At 46.3% G+C, this 19124-nt stretch overlaps 1 protein-coding gene across 2 annotated transcripts in view; it reads right to left on the bottom strand.

Moving 5' to 3' along the window:
• The window catches only part of NUTF2 (nuclear transport factor 2), a 175576-nt gene that overhangs the window by 103202 nt on the left and 53250 nt on the right, over nucleotides 1-19124 (bottom strand). For both annotated transcript variants that reach the window (XM_063945282.1, XM_063945281.1), the window contains exon 2: nucleotides 12201-12323. In XM_063945282.1, coding sequence (XP_063801352.1) covers nucleotides 12201-12299 — 99 coding nt within the window. In that variant the 5' untranslated portion in view covers nucleotides 12300-12323. The remainder of the gene's footprint in view (nucleotides 1-12200; nucleotides 12324-19124) is intronic.

Below are 19124 nucleotides of genomic sequence, written 5' to 3'. Positions count from 1 at the left end.
CTCTGTAATTGGGTGCTGCGGATCCCTTGTTGCGCCATATAAAGCATAATAATAATAAAAATATAGTAGAACATCTACATTTTTTTTTTTTCATATTGAAAATACTGGAAAGTACTGGAATAGAAGCCTGTGTTTATTTGATGATCTGGGACCCGAATAATCAGTCTTTAGTTTATGGACAATGCTAGGCTAATCAAGTTAGAGAAGTTAGAGGACTCTTGTTGAGTCTTTGGATGAGACAGCAAGACTCGCTCCATGGAAATCTGATGAAGAAAATACATATCTCGTATAACCGGTAAATTCTCATGGCTGTTGCCAATACACATGCAGCTGTAGTCGCTAAGGCTATTTCTTCTGATGACCTGGTGATTCCATAATTAAGTCACCAGAAGAATGAATCTCTTAAACACAAAGAAAACGTGGAAGATCCTTGGGATTTCATTTGCTACTATACAGCTGAAATTACTACAATAAAATCCTACTCTTGGTATCTTATGCTACCCATGTACAAAGCTTAAAAGCTCAGAAGAACACCACAGCAGATACCATAGCTCGAGCAGAAAGCCTAAAGGGCCCTACACACTGGCAGATAAAATGAACGATATGAACGTTCTCGTTCAATAATGAACGAGAACTCGTTCATATCGCGCAGTGTGTAGGCACCAACATTTAATGATGCGCGGCCCCGCGTTTGTTAATAGTTTTTGCCCCGTCGCTTATGCATGCAGGCCAATATGGACTAGATTGTCCATATTAGCATGCAGTGCTATGGAGCCGGGTGACGGGGGGAGTGAAGAAACTTTACTCCCCCCGTCACCTACCTCCGCCGCCGGGTCGCCTGTCAGCCGTATCCGCCGTCAGGCAGCTCGGCGGCGAATCGGTGTATGGCCCATAAGAGTCCATAGAAGCTGCACAAATGAATTAGATGGCTCTTCGCCTTTCCTGAACTTTCTTCAGAAGCACAATTCTTTTCACACCATCTTGGATATTTTTCTTAAGGCCACTGCCACAGTTTGCAGGGATAGGTTGTATCTTTGTATGTTTGTATGTTTGCAGGCTTCAGATTGGCTCCAAATATCATGTGAAGTCACTATGGAACCACTTCAACAAATCTAGACATGCCACCTCTCAGCATCTTTCAGAGGAAGTGTAGTAGTTCTTTTTTTAAGAAAGTCCGGCAATAGATGTATATTAGGAGGGACATGCCTATAACGGATGCATTAAAATCGTGGTCCGCCTGGGTGCTTTCATTCCTCAATAATATCTTTAAAAGGCATTGTGAAAAGGAGAATTTTTAATCTCTCTTTGTGCCATAAAAAAGGTTTACCGTGCAGCATATTTTCAGCTACTTTATTTTCATCACTTTATGGGGACGATTCAATTTTTTTTTTCAAAGCCGCTACTAGATGATGCCCGACGGCAGCCGAGGAGTCATTTTTTTCTTGCAGTCTCCTGAAGTGCAAGAAAATAAGTGTGTATAAACTCAGCACTTTCGGCGTCCAAACGGCACTTTAAGACAATCCCTACGGCGATATGCATACTCAATCTAAATTGGAAAAGTAATTCAATCATAACCAGACTTAAATCTCCATCCTATAAAAATTCCGCATAAGTGGATATAATGAAAAAATAAAAATAGGATTTTAATAACCTACCGGTAAATCCTTTTCTCGTAGTCCGTAGAGGATACTGGGGATCCATATTAGTACCATGGCGTATAGACGGGTCCACTAGGAGCCATGGGCACTTTAAGAATTTGTTAGTGTGGGCTGGCTCCTCCCTCTATGCCCCTCCTACCAGAATCAGTCTAGGAAGCGGTGCCCGAGGAGACGGACATACTTTGAGAGAAGGAAATAATAAGATTTTAAACCTACTGGTAAATCTTTTTCTCCTAGTCCGTAGAGGAGGCTGGGGACTACGTAAGGACCATGGGGTATAGACGGGCTCCGCAGGAGACATGGGCACTTTAAGACCTTTAATGGGCGTGAACTGGCTCCTCCCTCTATGCCCCTCCTCCAGACTCCAGTTATAGGGACTGTGCCCAGAGGAGACGGACATTTCGAGGAAAAGGATTTTGTTAATCAAGGGTGGGACACATACCAGCTCACACCACAAAAAACACCGTACAACATGGTATATAAGTAAACCAGTTAACAGTATGAACAACAGAAAGCAGCAACACAACCTGTGTGTACCTTATCAATAACTATGTACAATTATTGCAGATTTCAGTCCGCACTGGGACGGGCGCCCAGCATCCTATACGGACTAGGAGAAAAAGATTTACCGGTAGGTTTAAAATCTTATTTTCTCTTACGTCCTAGAGGATGCTGGGGACTCCGTAAGGACCATGGGGTTTATACCAAAACTCCAAACCGGGAGGGAGAGTGCGGATGACTCGGCAGCGCAGATTGAGCAAACATGAGGTCCTCATCAGCCAGGGTATCAAACTTGTAGAACTTTGCAAAAGTGTTTGACCCCGACCAAGTAGCTGCTCGGCAAAGCTGTAATGCCGAGACGCCTCGGGCAGCCGCCCAAGATGAGCCCACCTTCCTAGTGGAATGGGCCTTAACCGATTTTGGTAACGGCAATCCAGCCGTAGAATGAGCCTGCTGAATCGTGTTACAGATCCAGCGTGCAATAGTCTGCTTGGAAGCAGGCGTGCCAATCTTGTTGGCCGCATACAGGACAAACAGTGCCTCTGTTTTTCTAATACGAGCCGTTCTGGCTACATAGATTTTTAAAGCCCTTACCACATCAAGGGACTTGGAATCCTCCAAGACATCCGTAGCCACCGGTTTCCGCTATATCTACATGGAAAATCAGATAGGGGCTCTTGTGAGACAAGGCCGCCAATTCTGATACCCGCCTTGCCGAAGCCAAGGCCAATAACATGACCACTTTCCAAGTGAGAAATTTCAAGTCAACAGACTGAAGAGGTTCAAACCAATGTGATTTAAGGAACTGTAACACCACGTTAAGGTCCCACGGTGCCACTAGGGGCACAAAAGGAGGTTGGATGTACAGTACTCCCTTCACAAAAGTCTGCACTTCTGGAAGAGAAGCCAATTCCTTCTGAAAGAATATTGATAATGCCGAAATCTGCACCTTAATGGAGCCTAACATCAGGCCCATATCCACTCCTGTCTGTAAAAAATGGAGAAAACGACCCAGCTGGAAATCCTCCGTAGGAGCATTCTTGGATTCACACCAAGACACATACTTCCTCCAGATACGGTGATAGTGCTTCGCCGTTACCTCCTTCCTAGCTTTAAGTAGAGTAGGGATGACTTCCCCTGGAATACCTTTCCTAGCTAGGATCTGGCGTTCAACCGCCATGCCGTCAAACGTAATCGTGGTAAGTCCTGGAACACACACGGCCCCTGCTGTAACAGGTCCTCTCTGAGAGGAAGAGGCCAAGGATCTTCCGTGAGCATTTCCTGAAGATCTGGATACCAGGCCCTTCGAGGCCAATCTGGAACAATGATTATCGTCTCAACCTTTGTTGTTCTTATTATTCTCAATATTTTCGAGATGAGCGAAAGTGGAGGGAACACATAGACCGCCTGATACCAGCGCGACCACCGCTATCGCCTGAGATTCTCTTGACCTTGAACAATACGTCTGAAGCTTCTTGTTGAGGCGTGACGCCATCATGTCTATTTGAGGGAGTCCCCATCAACTTATCACTTCTGCAAAGACCTCTTGATGAAGTCCCCACTCTCCTGGATGGAGATTGTGTCTGCTGAGGAAGTCTGCTTCCCAGTTGTCCACTCCTGGAATGAATACTGCTGACAGAGCGCTCACGTGATTTTCCGCCCAGCGAAGAATCCTGGTGGTCTCTGCCATTGCTGCTCTGCTCCTTGTTCCGCCTTGTCGGTTTACATGCGCCACAGCTGTGACGTTGTCTGACTGGATCAGTACCGGTAGGTTGCGAAGAAGGTGCTCCGCCTGTCTCAGGCCGTTTTATATGGCCCTTAATTCCAGCAAATTTATGTGCAGACAAGCCTCCTGGCTTGACCATATTCCCTGAAAGTTTATTCCCTGCGTGACCGCTCCCCATCCTCGGAGGCTCGCGTCCGTGGTCACGAGAACCCAATCCTGAATTCCGAACCTGCGACCCTCTAGAAGGTGAGCCCCCTGGAGCCACCACAGGAGAGAGATCCTGGCCCTGGGGGACAGGCATATCAACCGATGCATTTGGAGATGGGACCCTGACCACTTGTTCAGTAGGTCCCACTGAAAAGCTCTTGCATGAAACCTGCAAAACGGAATGGCCTCGTAGGCCGCCACCATCTTTCCCAACACTCGAGCGCATCGATGAATCGATACTCTTTTTGGGTTAGCAGATCCCTGACCATGGTCTGGATTTCCTGAGCTTTTTCCACTGGAAGAAAAACGCTCTGTCTTTCCGTATCCAAAATCATGCCTAAAAACGACAGACGAGTTGTCGGAACCAACTGCGACTTCTGCAAATTTAGAAGCCAGCCGTGTTGTTGTAGCACCCTCAGAGAAAGCTCCACATTTTTCAGTAATTGTTCTCTTGATCTCGCTTTTATCAGGAGATCGTCCAAGTACGGGATAATTGTGACCCCCTGCTTGCGCAGGAGCACCATCATTTCTGCCATTACCTTGGTGAAAATCCTCGGGGCCATGGAAAGCCCAAACGGCAACGTCTGAAATTGGTAATGACAATCCTGTACAGCGAATCTCAGGAACGCCTGATGTGGAGGGTATATGGGGACATGAAGGTATGCATCCTTTATGTCCAGTGAGACCATAAACCCCCCCCCCCCCCCCCCCGTCCAGACTGGAGATCAGACTGGAGAGATTCCATCATGAATTTGAATCTTCTCAAATACAGGTTTAGGGATTTTAGGTTTAGAATCGGTCTGACCGAGCCGTCCGGCTTCGGGACCACGAAAAGAGTTGAATAAAACCCCTTCCCCTGTTGTAACCGGGGAACCATGATAATCACTTGCTGTTGACACAGCTTTTGTATTGCCGCTGAAACTATTGTTCTCTCTGGGAGAGAAGCTGGTAAGGCGATTTGAAAAATCGGTGTGGAGGCACGTCTTCGAACTCCAGTTTGTACCCTTGGGTCACAATTCCTAGCACCCAAGGATCCAGGTCCGACTGAACCCAGACCTGGCTGAAGAGCCGAAGACGTGCCCCCACCGGTGCGGACTCCCGCAGGGGAGCCCCAACGTCATGCGGTGGATTTGGCAGAAGCCCGAGAGGAATTTTGCTCCTGGGAACTAGCCGTAGCTGGTGTTCTTTTCCTCTACCTCTGGCGAGGAAAGACGATCCACGCCCCTTTCTGAATTTATGAGACCGAAAGGACTGCATCTGGTACTGAGGCATTTTCTTTCGCTGTGGGGGAACAAAAGGCAAAAAAGAAGACTTACACGCGGTAGCTGTGGAAACCAGGTCCGCGAGGCCACCCCCAAACAAAACTTCACCCTTGTAAGGCAGAGCCTCCATAAGTCTCTTGGAGTCCGTTCATTGACGGCTCCACAGCGACCTCCTGGCTGAAATTGCCATGGCATTGGCCCTTGATCCCAAGAGGCCAATATCCCTCGCAGCCTCCCTTAGGTATAACGCTGCGTCCTTGATGTGACCCAAAGTTAACAGAACAGTATCCCTGTCGAGGGTGTCCATGTCAGATGACAAGTTATCTGCCCAAGCTGCAATCGCGCTACTCACCCATGCCGAAGCAACTGCCGGTCTGAGGGGGGCTCCCGTAGTCGCATAAATGGATTTTAAAGTGGTTTCCTGCTTGTGGTCCGCAATATCCTTTAGTGTCGCCGGGGACGGTAGGGCCACTTTTTTTGGATAACCGCGTCAAGGCTTTATCCACCGAGGGAGAGGATTCCCACCGTAACCTGTCCTGTGAGGGGAAAGGATTCGCCATAATAATTCTCTTGGGAACCTGCAGCCTCTTGTCTGGAGTTTCCCAAGCCTTTTCAAATAGCGCGTTCAGTTCATGAGATGGGGGAAACGTTACCTCACGTTTCTTCTCTTTAAACATACAGACCCTTGTGTCCTCTGTAATACATCCCTTATTGCTACAATCATGTACTGAATACTCTTGGCCACCCGTGGGTGTAATCTAGCCTCATCATAGTCGACACTGGAGTCGGAATCCGTGTCTGTGTCAGTGTCTGCTATCTGGGTAAAGGGACGTTTCTGGGACCCTGACGGGTTCTGAGAGACAGCAATATCCATGGATTGACTCCATGCTTGGTTCTGAGACTCAGCTTTGTCCAATCTTTTATGCAATAAAGCAACACTTGCATTCAAAACATTCCACATGTCTACCCAATCAGCAGTCGGCGGTGCCGACGCAGTCACTATCACATTTTGCTCCTCTTCCTCCCTCGAGTAGCCTTCCGCCTCAGACATGTCGACACACACGTACTGACACCCCCACACACACACACAGAGAGGAAGTTTGCCAGCTCACACCCAACGCCGCCACAGTCTGAAATATAACAATACCCCAGACCTGTACAGCGCGTTTTATATATATAATATATATATCAAATCAGCACCAAATATTGTGCCCCCACCCTTGTTTTGTACCCTGTTACTTGCAGATATCAGGGCAGGGTCCGGGAGCAGCGTCTCTGCAGCCAAGCTGTGGAGAAAATGGTGCTGGTTAGAGCTGAGGGACAAAGCTCCGCCCCCCTCGACGGCAGGCTTCGGTCCCGCTAATATTTATACTGGCAGGGGTTTCAAATACCCTGTAATGCAGTGTATATAGCATGCGAGTCGTTTTTATGAGGTACTCCTTGCTGCCCAGGGCGCCCCCCCTCCTGCGCCCTGCACCCTTGCAGTGCCTAGTGTGTGTGCGGGAGCAAAGGCGCGCAGCGCGAACGCTGCGCGGTACCTTCCGAAGCTCTGATGTCTTCTGCCGCCTGTGAAGTCTTCTTTCTTCCTATACTCACCCGGCTTCTATCTTCCGGCTCTGTGAGGACGACGGCGGCGCGGCTCCGGGAACGAACAGCTGGACGACACCAGTGTTCAGACCATCTGGAGCTAATGGTGTCCAGCAGCCTAAGAAGCAGAGCCCATCAGTCCAGGAAAGTGAGTCTGTTTCTCTCCCCTCAGTCCCACGAAGCAGGGAGTCTGTTGCCAGCAGACTCCCTGAACATAAAAAACCTAACAGTCTATTTTCTAGAGAAACTCGGTAGAGCTCCCCTAGTGTGTGACCAGTCTCATCTGGGCACAGGATCTAACTGTTGTCTGGAGAAGGGGCATAGAGGGAGGAGCAAGATCACGCCCATTAAAGGTCTTAAAGTGCCCATGTCTCCTGTGGAGCCAGTCTATACCCCATGGTCCTTATGGAGTACCCAGCATCCTCTAGGGCGTAAGAGTAAAAAGGATAGTAGTGAGATTCCGAACCAGCACACACAAACTAGAGGAAAGCCAAGCTAACCAAACTTTAAACCAGGAACAGCAACCGCTGAACCAACAATACTTAACCAAGTAACCGTGCAGGAAGAAACAAAGCACTGGGCGGGTGCCCAGTATCTTCTACGGACTACGAGAAAATGATTTACCGTTAGGTAATTAAAATCCTATTTTATCTTACGTCCTAGAGGATACTGGGGTCCATATTAGTACCATGGGGATGTACCAAAGCTCCCAAACTGGGTGGGAGAGTGCCGAGGTTCCTGCAGAACTGAATGACCAAACTGAAGGTCCTCAGAGGCCAAAGTATCAAACTTGTAGAACTTTACAAACATGTTCGAACCTGACCAAGTAAGCTGCTCGGCAGAGCTGTAAAGCAGAGACACCCCAGGCAACCGCCCAGGTAGAACCCACCGACCTAGTAGAGTGGGCCAGTACAGATTTAGGACACGACAAACCTGCCGTGGAATAAGCATGCTGGATAGTAAGCCTGATCCAGCGTGCAATGGTCTGCTTTGAAGCAGGACACTCAATTGTATTGGGATCATAGAGAACAAACAGCGAGTCAGATTTTCTGTGACGAGCTGTCCGCTTCACATAGATCTTAAAAGCTTGCACAACATCCAAGGACTTTGAAGTAGCAGAGGTGTCGGTATCCACCGGAACCACAATAAGATGGTTGATATGAAACGCAGACACCACCTTTGGTAGAAATTGCTGACGAGTTCTGAGTTCAGCCTTATCTTCATGAAAAATCAAATAGGGGCTCTTGTGAGACAACACCCCCACCTACGACACACGCCTCGCAGAAGCAAATGCCAACAGTGTGACGGCATTCCACGTAACAAACTTGACATCTACGTCCTGTAAAGGCTCAAACCAATCCGACTGAGGAACTACAACACCACATTGAGATCCAAGGTGCCGTTGGAGGCACAAAGGGCGGTGGGATGTGCAGAACCCCTTCAAAAATGAATGAACCTCAGGGAGAGAAGCCAGTTGTTTCTGGAAGAAAATGGATAAGGCCGAAATCTGGACTTTTATAGAGCCCAAGCGTAGGCCCACATCCACACCTGACTGCAGAAAAAGGTGAAAACGTCCTAGTTGAAATTCCACCGCAGGAAACTTCCTATTCTCACACCAAGAGACGTATTTTTTCCAAACATGATGGTAATGTTTGGACGTTACCCCCTTTCTGGCTCGTATCAGGGTTGGAATAACCCTATCCGGGATCGCTTTCTGGGCTAGAATTTGACGCTCAACCTCTATGCCGTCAAATGTAGCCGTGGTAAGGTCTTGATAGACGAATGGCCCCTGTTGGAGAAGGTCCACGCAACAAGGCAGAGGCCACGGGTCCTCTGGGAGCATCTCCAGTAGATCCGCATACCTGGTCCTTTTTGGCCAGTCCGGAGCAATGAGAATTGCTTGAACCTTTTCCCTTTTTATTCTTTTGAGAATCTTTGGGATCAATGATGGTAGAAACACATACACCATCTGGTAGACCCATGGAGTCACCAGTGCATCCACCGCCACCGCTTGTGGGTCCCTCGACCTGGAACAATACCGCTTGAGCTTCTTGTTGAGACGAGAGGCCATCTGATTTGTGGAATTCCCCACCAACGTGTTACGCACACGAACACCTCCGAGTGAAGGCACCACTCTCCTGAGTGGAGGACGTGTCTGCGGAGGAAGCCTGCTTCCCAGTTGTCTACTCCCAAAATGAAGATCGCGGACAACGCCACAGCGTGTCTTTCTGCCCAGAGGAGAATCCTTGTTCCTTCTGACATTGCTGCTCTGCTCTTCATTCCGCCTTGTCGGTTTACGTATATTAGTCCCGTCACATTGTCGACTGAACTTGAATGGCTTGATCTTGAAGATGATGTGATGCCTGTAGAAGGGCGTTGTATATGGCCCTTAGTTTCAGAATGTTAATCGGAAAAATGGCTTCCCGACTTGACCATTTTCCTTGGAACTGTTCCCCTTGGGTGACTGATCCCCAATCTGAGGCTTGCGTCTGTGGTTAGCAGAATTCAATTTTGTAATCGCAGTGGCAATGGCATGAAGACTGACAGGCCGGGCATCAACTGACCATTTTCAAGGCGTGGTGAGGCGAACGCAGGCGGACCCAGGCGTTTGGAGGGCGGATGTCGGACGTCAATCCCGGGACCTTCGTCGCTGGATTCGTCGCACAGGGTAAGTAACTCTTACCCTGGTCTTGTTTTGCAGGAAACTTTTAAGCATAGCAGGGCTGCACAAGCGATCGCAGCCCTGCTATGCTAAAACACACTCCCCCATAGGCGGCGTCAAGTTGATTGCACGAGCAGCAAAAAGTTGCGACGTGCGATCAACTCGGAATAAGGGCCTGTGTTGGTTCCAGATAAGATTTTGGCAGGTTCAGAAACCACCCGTGATCCTGGAGTAGTCGGGTTGAGGGGGCAATGTTGTCTAACAACCTCTCCCTGGATGGTGCCTTTATCAGCAGATCGTCCAGGTATGGCATTATGTTCACTCCTTGTTTGCGGAGGAGAATCATTATCTCTGCCATTACCTTGATGAACACCCTCGGTGACATAGAGAGGCCAAATTGCAGGGACTGGAACTGGTAGTGGCAGTTCTGCAAGGCAAACCTGAGATAAGCCTGATGAGGCGGCCAAATCGGAATATGAAGGTACGCATCCTTGATATCTAGAGACACCAAGAATTCCCCCTCCTCCAGACCTGAGATCACCGCTCTGAAAGACTCCATATTGAACTTGAACACCCGTAAGTACGGGTTCAACGACTTGGGATTTAAAATGTGCCTTAACAAACCGTCCGGTTTCGGTACTACAAACAGGTTGGAATAATAACCCTGGTTTTGCAGCTGAAGTGGAACAATGACCTGAGTCTGTACCAGTTTTTTAATTGCTTCCTGTGAAGTCATACTTGCCTCTTTAGAAGCCTGTAAGCCTCATTTGAAGAATCTGTGAGGTAGGAGTTCCTGAAACTCCAGTCCCTGGGCTATAAGATCTTTGACCCAGGGACCCTGGCATGACGTTTCCCATATATGACTGAAGAATCTTAAACGGGCTCCCACCTGCCTGTCTTTCAGGCAGTGCGGTCCACAGTCATGCTGAAGGCTTAGAGGAAGCAGAACCGGGGGTCTGTTCCTGTGAACCTGCAGTTGCTGATTTTCTGGGTTTACCTCTATTGCCTTTGAAGGCCGTAGAAGAACATTTGGGTTTGATTTTAAACTTCGCTGTCCAAAAGGACTGCAGAGTTGGAGCAGTGTAGGATTTTCTAGCAGGAGGAGCTGCGGAAGGAAGGTACGTAGACTTACCCGCTGTAGCCTTGGATATCCACGTATCCAGTTAATCTCCAAAAAGGGGTTCACCTATGAAAGGTAAGCTTTCCACGCCTTTCCTGGAATCCGCAGTCCACTGGCGTAGCCACAAGCTCCAGCGTGCTGACACTGCCATGGCAGTGGTGTGTGCATTGAGTAAACCAATTTCCTTTAAGGCCTCCACCATAAAGTTACCAGACTCCTGTATATGCTGTAGGAGTAAAATTATCTCCCCCCTGGATAAGGAATTACCTGACCATTTTGCAATGGCCCTAGAGATCCATGCACAAGCTATAGTGGGTCTCTGGGCCACCCCCGCAGCTGTGCACAGAGATTTGAGAGTGGTCTCAATCTTGTGGTCTGCAGCATCCTTCAAGGAAGCTGCCCCAGGAACAGGTAAAACTATCATACGTGGCAGCCTAGAAACCGATGCATCAACTATCGGTGGGTTTACGCATTTTTTCCTATTATCCTGAGGAAATGGGAAAGATGTGAGTAACCGTATTGGGACCTGATACTTCTTGTCAGGATTTACCCAAGTTGCTTCAAATAGGGAATTTAATTCCTTAAATGTAGAGAAAGTAGCGGAGGATTTCTTTTTCACATTAAAATAAGATTCCTCCTCGTCCTCTGACTCCTTATCAGGAATGTGCAGGACATCTCTAATGGCTTCTATCAGGGCCTGTATACCCTGTGACAAAGCTGCATCCCCCCCTCCCGAGTCCACCTCACCCTCCTCTGGGTCTGACACATCATCATCATCAGCAACCTGCATGATTTGGGCCAGAGTATGCTTCTGTGGACAAATGGCAGGGGTCTGAGACGCTGGAATGACCACTGAATCTCTATTCATGAGGTCATTAATAGATTGTCTTAAGTATTGTGTCTCCTTCTCATTTTGGGATAATTTATCGAAATATTTGAAATCATCCCTTTTAATGAATCTAACCATACTAGTTCAGATCCACTAGCCTGAGAATCTGTACTATCCTGAGTACACTGCAGTGATCCCTCAGATTACGATAAACACTCTGCTGTGCATGATACACACTCCTTTGACATAGTAAATGTGAAAGAACACACACACACACACACCGGGATATAGGTTAAAAGCACAGAGTATAATAGAGCCAGCCATACAGTGCCCCTGTAGCTAAAGAACAAGTTTAGCTGGGTTGCAAACTAAAGAGTCCTACACACTGGTCAATACCTGTGAAAGATAAGAACGATCTCGTTCATTAATGAACGAGATACCGTTCATATCTTTCAGTGTGTAGGCACCAGCGATGAACGATGCGCGGCCCCGCGCTCGTTCATCACTGGTGCCAGCTCGTTTAAACATGCAGGCCAATATGGACAACATCCTCAATATTAGCATGCATTGTTATGGATCCGGAGCCCCCGCCCGCCCCCCCATCCCCCACCCCCCTACCTTTAAATCAAAGTAATACCAGATACTCACATAAATTGCTTTTAATTGTAGCCTATCACTGTCAAACAGCCGGTAATAATGTTGTACAAAGCTACAGCCAATGTGTTCCCAAATCCGCTTGTCATCCATTCTGAACGCTCACACAACTGAAACCTGAAAATAAATAAAAATAAAGAAATGAGTAGCCGTAATTCTGAAAATGGAATCTGCCATTAGAACAAATCAACAGCCAATATCGTTAAAGATAAGGTTAGACAACAATCTGTTACTGTTCTAAGGAAATGCATACATTATATAGAAAATACTGTGCTCATCCTTATAAACTGAACATATACAGAACCATGCTTACAAAAGAGAAGCAGGAGGGGGGGGTTGAGGGTTTTACTTGCAAGCTAAGCACACGTTTCATGTGTCTGCTTGTAGTGTTTACTCATCCAATGAAATCATCAACTCCATTTTCCTTGTGATTATTTTGCCAATGGTTATAATTTGTTTATTTTACCTGAGGAAATGATGATTATCTAATAGGGAGAGAAATAAAAAAAAGGAAGGGAGAAGATGCAAGTTGGAAGGAGAGTATGTGATGGTAAAAAAATGGTAACCACAAGTTTGGTTACCAATGGGATTGTAGTCTGCAGAGCACTGAAAAGATCACAGCTATTTGAGGCTATTAGTATTATAATAATAGACCCACAATTTAAATTTTAAACTCTAGCATAATACACCTAACGATACAGTTAATGGGGGGGGGGGGGGGGACAAAACATTAAATATAGGAAGAAAAAAAAAATAGAAAACAGGAGGAGGCAGCGGAGGAGAATAAATAAGAAAATGTGAGGACTTGGCAAGAACTGGATCAACAATACGAATAAACCGGAAAAAGACGCACTAAAACCACAGCTACAATGCCTAGTTAGATGTATAAACTGTTTTATTTATTAGTGTTTCATACATAATTTTATTACGGTTTATAATTATCTTTATTACAACTGTGGTATTCTTATTGAGAATAAGTTTGGATTTTGTAGCACCCGTAAGTTAGATACACACTACCCGATGGGTGCTGGCAATCCAGTTGAGTGAATATCAGTGTGCACTTTCCACACTTCTGTATATTTGGATAGGGACGATGGGAACGTTATAGAGTGTGTAGAACATGCTGTGTCTTTCCCCTCATCTGAGCATTGCAGAAGCTTTTGAAGCAGTTTATCAGCTTCAAACACTCCCACATAAACACTATCCAATTATAGGGCAATATCAGCTGATTGGCCTGTTAATGGATAGTATATACACCTAGGTTTAGGAGATGGTATTGAATTTCAATAGTCTTCCATTAATTCTTGGAAGCAGAAGCTACATAAACAAGCAGAAGCTTATGATGGTTTGACAAAGGAATTTGTACTTCCAACAAACAAGTATGGTCCTTTGCTACGGGACTGCTAAAGTAATAGTTATGATTTAAAGAGTTTCCACCCCATGTTTTCTACCATTTTAAATGTCAATGATACGGCCAGCTCTGCAAACTAAGCAAAACATGCCTTTTGACGGGGACCCATTTTGTCCAACTCCGCTGTAACTAGAGCAACTATAAAATATACGTTATGGTAAGAACTTACCGTTAATAACGGTATATCTCTTAAGTCTACAGGATAAAATAGGGATATGATGAAGCAATAGCGGATTTGCACCAATCGGTCAAAGCTTTTCAGCCTCCCAGCATGCAATGGACCCGTCCATATATCCCCGCCTCCTGGCTCAGACAAATCCGTTGTATTCATAATACTTAAGTCAGGAGCATCATAGAGCGCCCTAATCAGGCGAGAAGAACACACATGCACACCCTTCCGTACAAGAAGGAAGAGGTTAGTGAGTAAAAGAATCCTCAAATCATGTGCATCTGTGGATCCTATGGACTTAGAAGAAATACAGTTATCAACGGTAAGTTCTTACCATAAAGTATATTTCTCTGGCAGGGTCCACAGGTTATCCACAGGATAACATTGGGATTTCCCAAAGCAATTTAGTGGTGGGGACGCTCCTGATTGGACAGGAGAATCCTTAGCCTGAATTCAGCGTCCTGAGTGGCAAAGGTATCCACGGCCTAATGTCTAATGAATGTGTTAATGGAAGACCATGTGGCTGCCTTACATATCTGTTCTGCTGAAGCACCACATTGTGCTGCCCATGATGGACCTACCTTACGAGTAGAGTGAGCAGAGACATCAGCCGGAACAGGGATATGCTTCAGAAATAGTCATCCGAAGCCACCTCGCCAGTGTCTGCTTATCAGCAGGCCAGACTCTCTTGTGAAATCCATAGAGAATGAAGAGAGAATCTGTCTTTCTGATGGCACTGGTATGATCCACGTAGATCCTTAAGGCACAGACGACGTCCAGCGATGCATCTACAGCAGAAAGGCCCGGTACCTGGAAAGCCGGGACTACAATTTTTTTCTTTAAAGGTGAAATTTACACAATACCTTGGGAAGATACCCAGATTTAGTTCTGAGAACCGCTCTATCTGGATAAAAAAAAAAAAAAATCAGAAATGGAGGACGACAGAACAATGCCCCTAAATCTGACACACTTCTAGCCGACGCTATGGCCAGTAGAAAGAACTTTAGCTGTCAACCATTTAAGATCCACTTTATTAAGTGGTTCACATGGGGAAACTTGAAGGGCCTTTAGGACTAAACTTAAGGAGGTTGAATGTGCAGCATTCCCTGGAAAAAGTATGCACATCCTGCAAGTTGGCAATTTTCTTTTAGAACTATACAGTCAATGCTGACACTTGCACTTTCAAGGAAGCCACCTTAAAACCTTTATCCATTTCTGAATGAAGGAATGCGAAGACCCTGGAAACTGTGAAAGACCTAGGGTCCATTTTCCGTTCACTGCACCAATGAATACAGGTTTGCCATATTCGGTGATAAATTCGAGCTGAGGAAGGTTTCCTTGCTCTGAGCATTGTTTGAATTACCGGTTGTAAGAATCCTCTTGACTTCAGGATAGAGGTCTCAAGAGCAACGCTGTCAAAGACAGTCAATCCAGATGTCTGTGATAACAAGGACACTACATCAGTAGATCTGGACGTTGAGGGAGCAGGAATGGAGGATCCATCAACATTCTCTGCAGATCTGTGTAACAATGTATTCTGGGCCAAGCCAGAGCTATTAGCATCACAGCACCCTTTCCTTACTTTATCTTTCTCACCTCCCTGGGTAATAAGGTGATTGGAGGAAACACATAAGCCAGATAAAAGTCCCATCTCACCGACAGGGCATCCAGAAAGATCGCTCTGGGATCCTTTGTTCTTGTCCCGTATGCGAGAAGTTTGTAGTTCTGATGGGACGCCATGAAATCTCTCTCTGGCAACCCCCCACTTGTCGACTAGAGTCTGGAAGACCTCCGGGTGTAGAGCCCATTCGTTTGCCTGAATGGCGTGTCTACTGAGTAAATCCGCTTCCCAGTTTAGGACTCCCAGTACAAACACTGCGGACAAGGCTGGATGATGAAGTTCTGCACACTTTACTGTGTGACTTACCTCCTTCATAGCTTTTTGGCTGCGAGTTCTTCCATGATGGTTGAGGTATGCTACTGCCGTCGCATAGACCGAGCGGATCTGAACTGGTTTTCCCTGAAGGATGTCCTTTGCCTGAATCCGTGCCATATATTTATTGGCAAGCAGCCTTCTTCCTTGGTCCATTGCCTCTGGAAACAAAACCTTCTTGACACTGCTCCCCCCAGGCCTGGAGACTGGCATCTGTGGTCAGAATTTCCGAATCTGATATCCAAAAGGGTCTCCCTTTGTCCAGATGGGATGTCTGTAGCCACCAGGTTACCAACCTACTTACTTACTTCCACCGTAAGGACCATAGCCTGCGTTTCAGATACTGCAGAGGCCTCGAGTGGAACTGAGCATACTCCAATATGTCCAATGTTGACACCATCAATCCCATCACACGCATTGCTGCGTGAATGGATACCCTTTGACTGTGTAGCAGCTCCTGATTCCTTGACTGAACTTTGGATATCTTGTTCAGAGGTAAAAATACTCTTTGAAGGCTTGAATCCAGTACAGCCCCCAAGTGAGTCATCCTCTGTGACGGAACCAGAGACGATTCTGCCCAATTTATGAGCCACCCGTGCTTCTGCAGAGACGTTATTGTCTGTTGCAGATGACAGAGGAGCAATTCCTGAGACTGTGCCAGAATTAAAAGATCGTCGAGGAATAAAAAAATTCATATCTGCTGCTGGTGGAGATAAGCTGCCATTACCACCATAATTTTGGTAAATGCCCTGGGGGCTGTGGCTAACCCAAAAGGTAGGGCCTGTAACTGAAAATGCTGTTGGAGGATAGCGAACCTTAGATAGCACTGATGGGACAGTGTTATAGGAACATGTAGGTAAGCATCCTGTATATCCAGGGATAACACATAATCCCTGGCACTTTGAGATTGATTATGGGACGGAATGACCCATTTGTTTTCTGAACTAGAAAATAGGTTGGAGTAAAAACCCTGTCCTTGTTGTGCAGGAGGAACTGGAATGATTACCCCTGACTGAAACAATTTCTGAATACCCCTGACAAACAATTTCTGAACTGCCTCTTGCAAAGCCCTGGCCTTTGTCTCTACCCGAGATGGGCTGGCACAAAAAAAAAAAAAAAACCCTTTGAGGAGGGTGTTTCTTGAAGGCAAATGCATAACCGAAAGATACCGCTTCCTGCACCCAGACATCTGTCATAGACTGCTACCAGATTTGAGCAAACTGAAGAAATCAGCCCCCCACCCTGGAATACCCCAGGTAGAGGCCCGCACCATCAGGCTGATGTCTTATTTTCTGTTTTTCCAACCAGTCCTCTGGTAGCCCAATGCTTTTTAGTCTTACCAGACTTGTTGTATTGGGGCTGTTTGCCATCACTTTTCCCTTTAGCTTTACCTTGAGACCGAAAAGGCCAAAAAGCTGGAACTTTAGGTTTGAATTTGTATATGGAAGGTAACTTTACTTTCTTGGAGTCTGCCTCTGACTCCAAAATATCTGTCAATTCTTTACCAAAAAGAATATCTCCAGAGAAAAGTAGATTCCAAAACCTTTTTAGATTCTGATTCAGCTTTCCATGTACGTAGCCAAACTACTCTGCGAGCGGCTACTGTTGAAGCTGGTGCCCTAGAGGCAATTGTACCCATATCCAAAGCTGCTTCTTTCAAGAACATCGCAGGCTGTTTTATATGTGCCATAAGGGATTTTTGCTCTCTAGGTGCCATTGAAAAATCTCCTTCTAATGCATCAGCCCAGGCAGCCACTGCTTTTGCCATCCAAGCTGAAACCATGGCTGGTCTTATGAGCGTCTCAGACAGGGAATTTTTTTTTTTTTTAAACCATCCACTCTCCTATCCATGACATCATTTAATGATGATGAAGGCAGAGGTAATGTAGATTTTCGCACTAATCGAATAACATGCGTATCTACTTTGGTGGCCACCTCCCTCTTCAAACAATCCCCAGCTGGAAGAGGATAATTGGAATTCCATTTCCTAGGAATTCTAAAACTTCTAACTGGGCGTAGCCCAAGCCTCTTCCATGATTTCCGTCAGCTGATCTGACCCAGGAAACTCGGTCTTAACTGTTTTGGGACGCTTAAACACAGGTGCCTTGGATTTTAACACAGGCTCTGCTGATTTTTTTTTTTTTTAAGGATAGAAATGCTTTCATTGCCTTAATTAACTCAGCTATGTCCACTAAGCTGAGGCCTACCTCCTCCTCTTCGTATGCAGAACCAGAGCTTAACGAGCCTTCATCCTCCAATGAATCCTCATCTGAAATATGTGTAGACTGAAGATGTAGATTTACTTGCCACTGGCTTTTCAGCCTGTTTCTTTTGAGAGGCTGCTGCTGGAAGTGATAAACCGCAGGTGGGAAGCTGTATGTAAGGGTTAATCGTGTAACCTTCCTGGTACAGAAGGTGGAATTATCCGCATAGCTATACTGGATAATGTTTGTGCAAACATAGCCCAAGGGGGATCAGCTTGCACCTGTATCTACCTTGTACTATTCAAAAGACTTTGGTGAAAGCTAAAACAATTTGCACACAAACCATCCTGAACCAGATCCTGAGAGGTTAACCCAGCTTTGCAAGACAAACATGATATGAGTGTTGGTGTTGCTGTGAGTGTATTTTCCTCACCTTTTCCGCTCTTAGACATGATAAATAATCAACACTTCCACAGTGTACTATACAATTTGTGACTGTTATCACTTTAACGATTCTTAAAGTGACAGACATACAATCTGACCCTACCATGCTATACCCCAGCATTGAGGATCGAAATAGATAGAAAAAAAAAACCTGACAGAATTATAGTAGTCAGCAATCACATTAGCAGTCAGTCACATGTTATACATTTGTATAATAAGAAATTTGAGCACATAATAAACTACAGATACATTTCAAGTATGTAGGAGAAACCACAGAAATATTATCAAACTCATATGCATTATGCACTTATCCAGCTATTCACACTCAATAGGTAGATAGAGACTTAGTGCTGTATAACCTATACTCAGAGTGGGATACAGGGAGGCTTACCCCGCTTTCAGGATCAATCAATACGTCTGCGAACGCAGAGCAGATCCAGACGCTATCAGTGTACACCATCGCTCCGTGAACCTATAGTGAACACAGACGCCCAAGTGAATGCTGACGGACCAGTCACACAGCCGCCTATGCTCCGACTGAGTCCCTTAGTACACAGCGTCTCAGACGGAAGCAGGAAAACAGTTCATAGCGGGAGACTCAAAGGAAACTGGTTATGAACCGGGGTAAGGGGTGACCAAGAGAGAGTCTGACTCCCCTCTGCTGACATCAACCCTAGGGATCGCAGCCTCATACTGCTCCTGGAGCCTATGATCCCTAAGGGCTAGCGCTGGTGCACCCAAGGTGGCAGCCACGTCA

The sequence above is a fragment of the Pseudophryne corroboree genome, chromosome 11 (genome assembly GCF_028390025.1).
Source record: "Pseudophryne corroboree isolate aPseCor3 chromosome 11, aPseCor3.hap2, whole genome shotgun sequence".
Taxonomy (NCBI): Eukaryota; Metazoa; Chordata; class Amphibia; order Anura; family Myobatrachidae; genus Pseudophryne; species Pseudophryne corroboree.
This window is presented reverse-complemented; position numbering and strand designations above follow the sequence as displayed.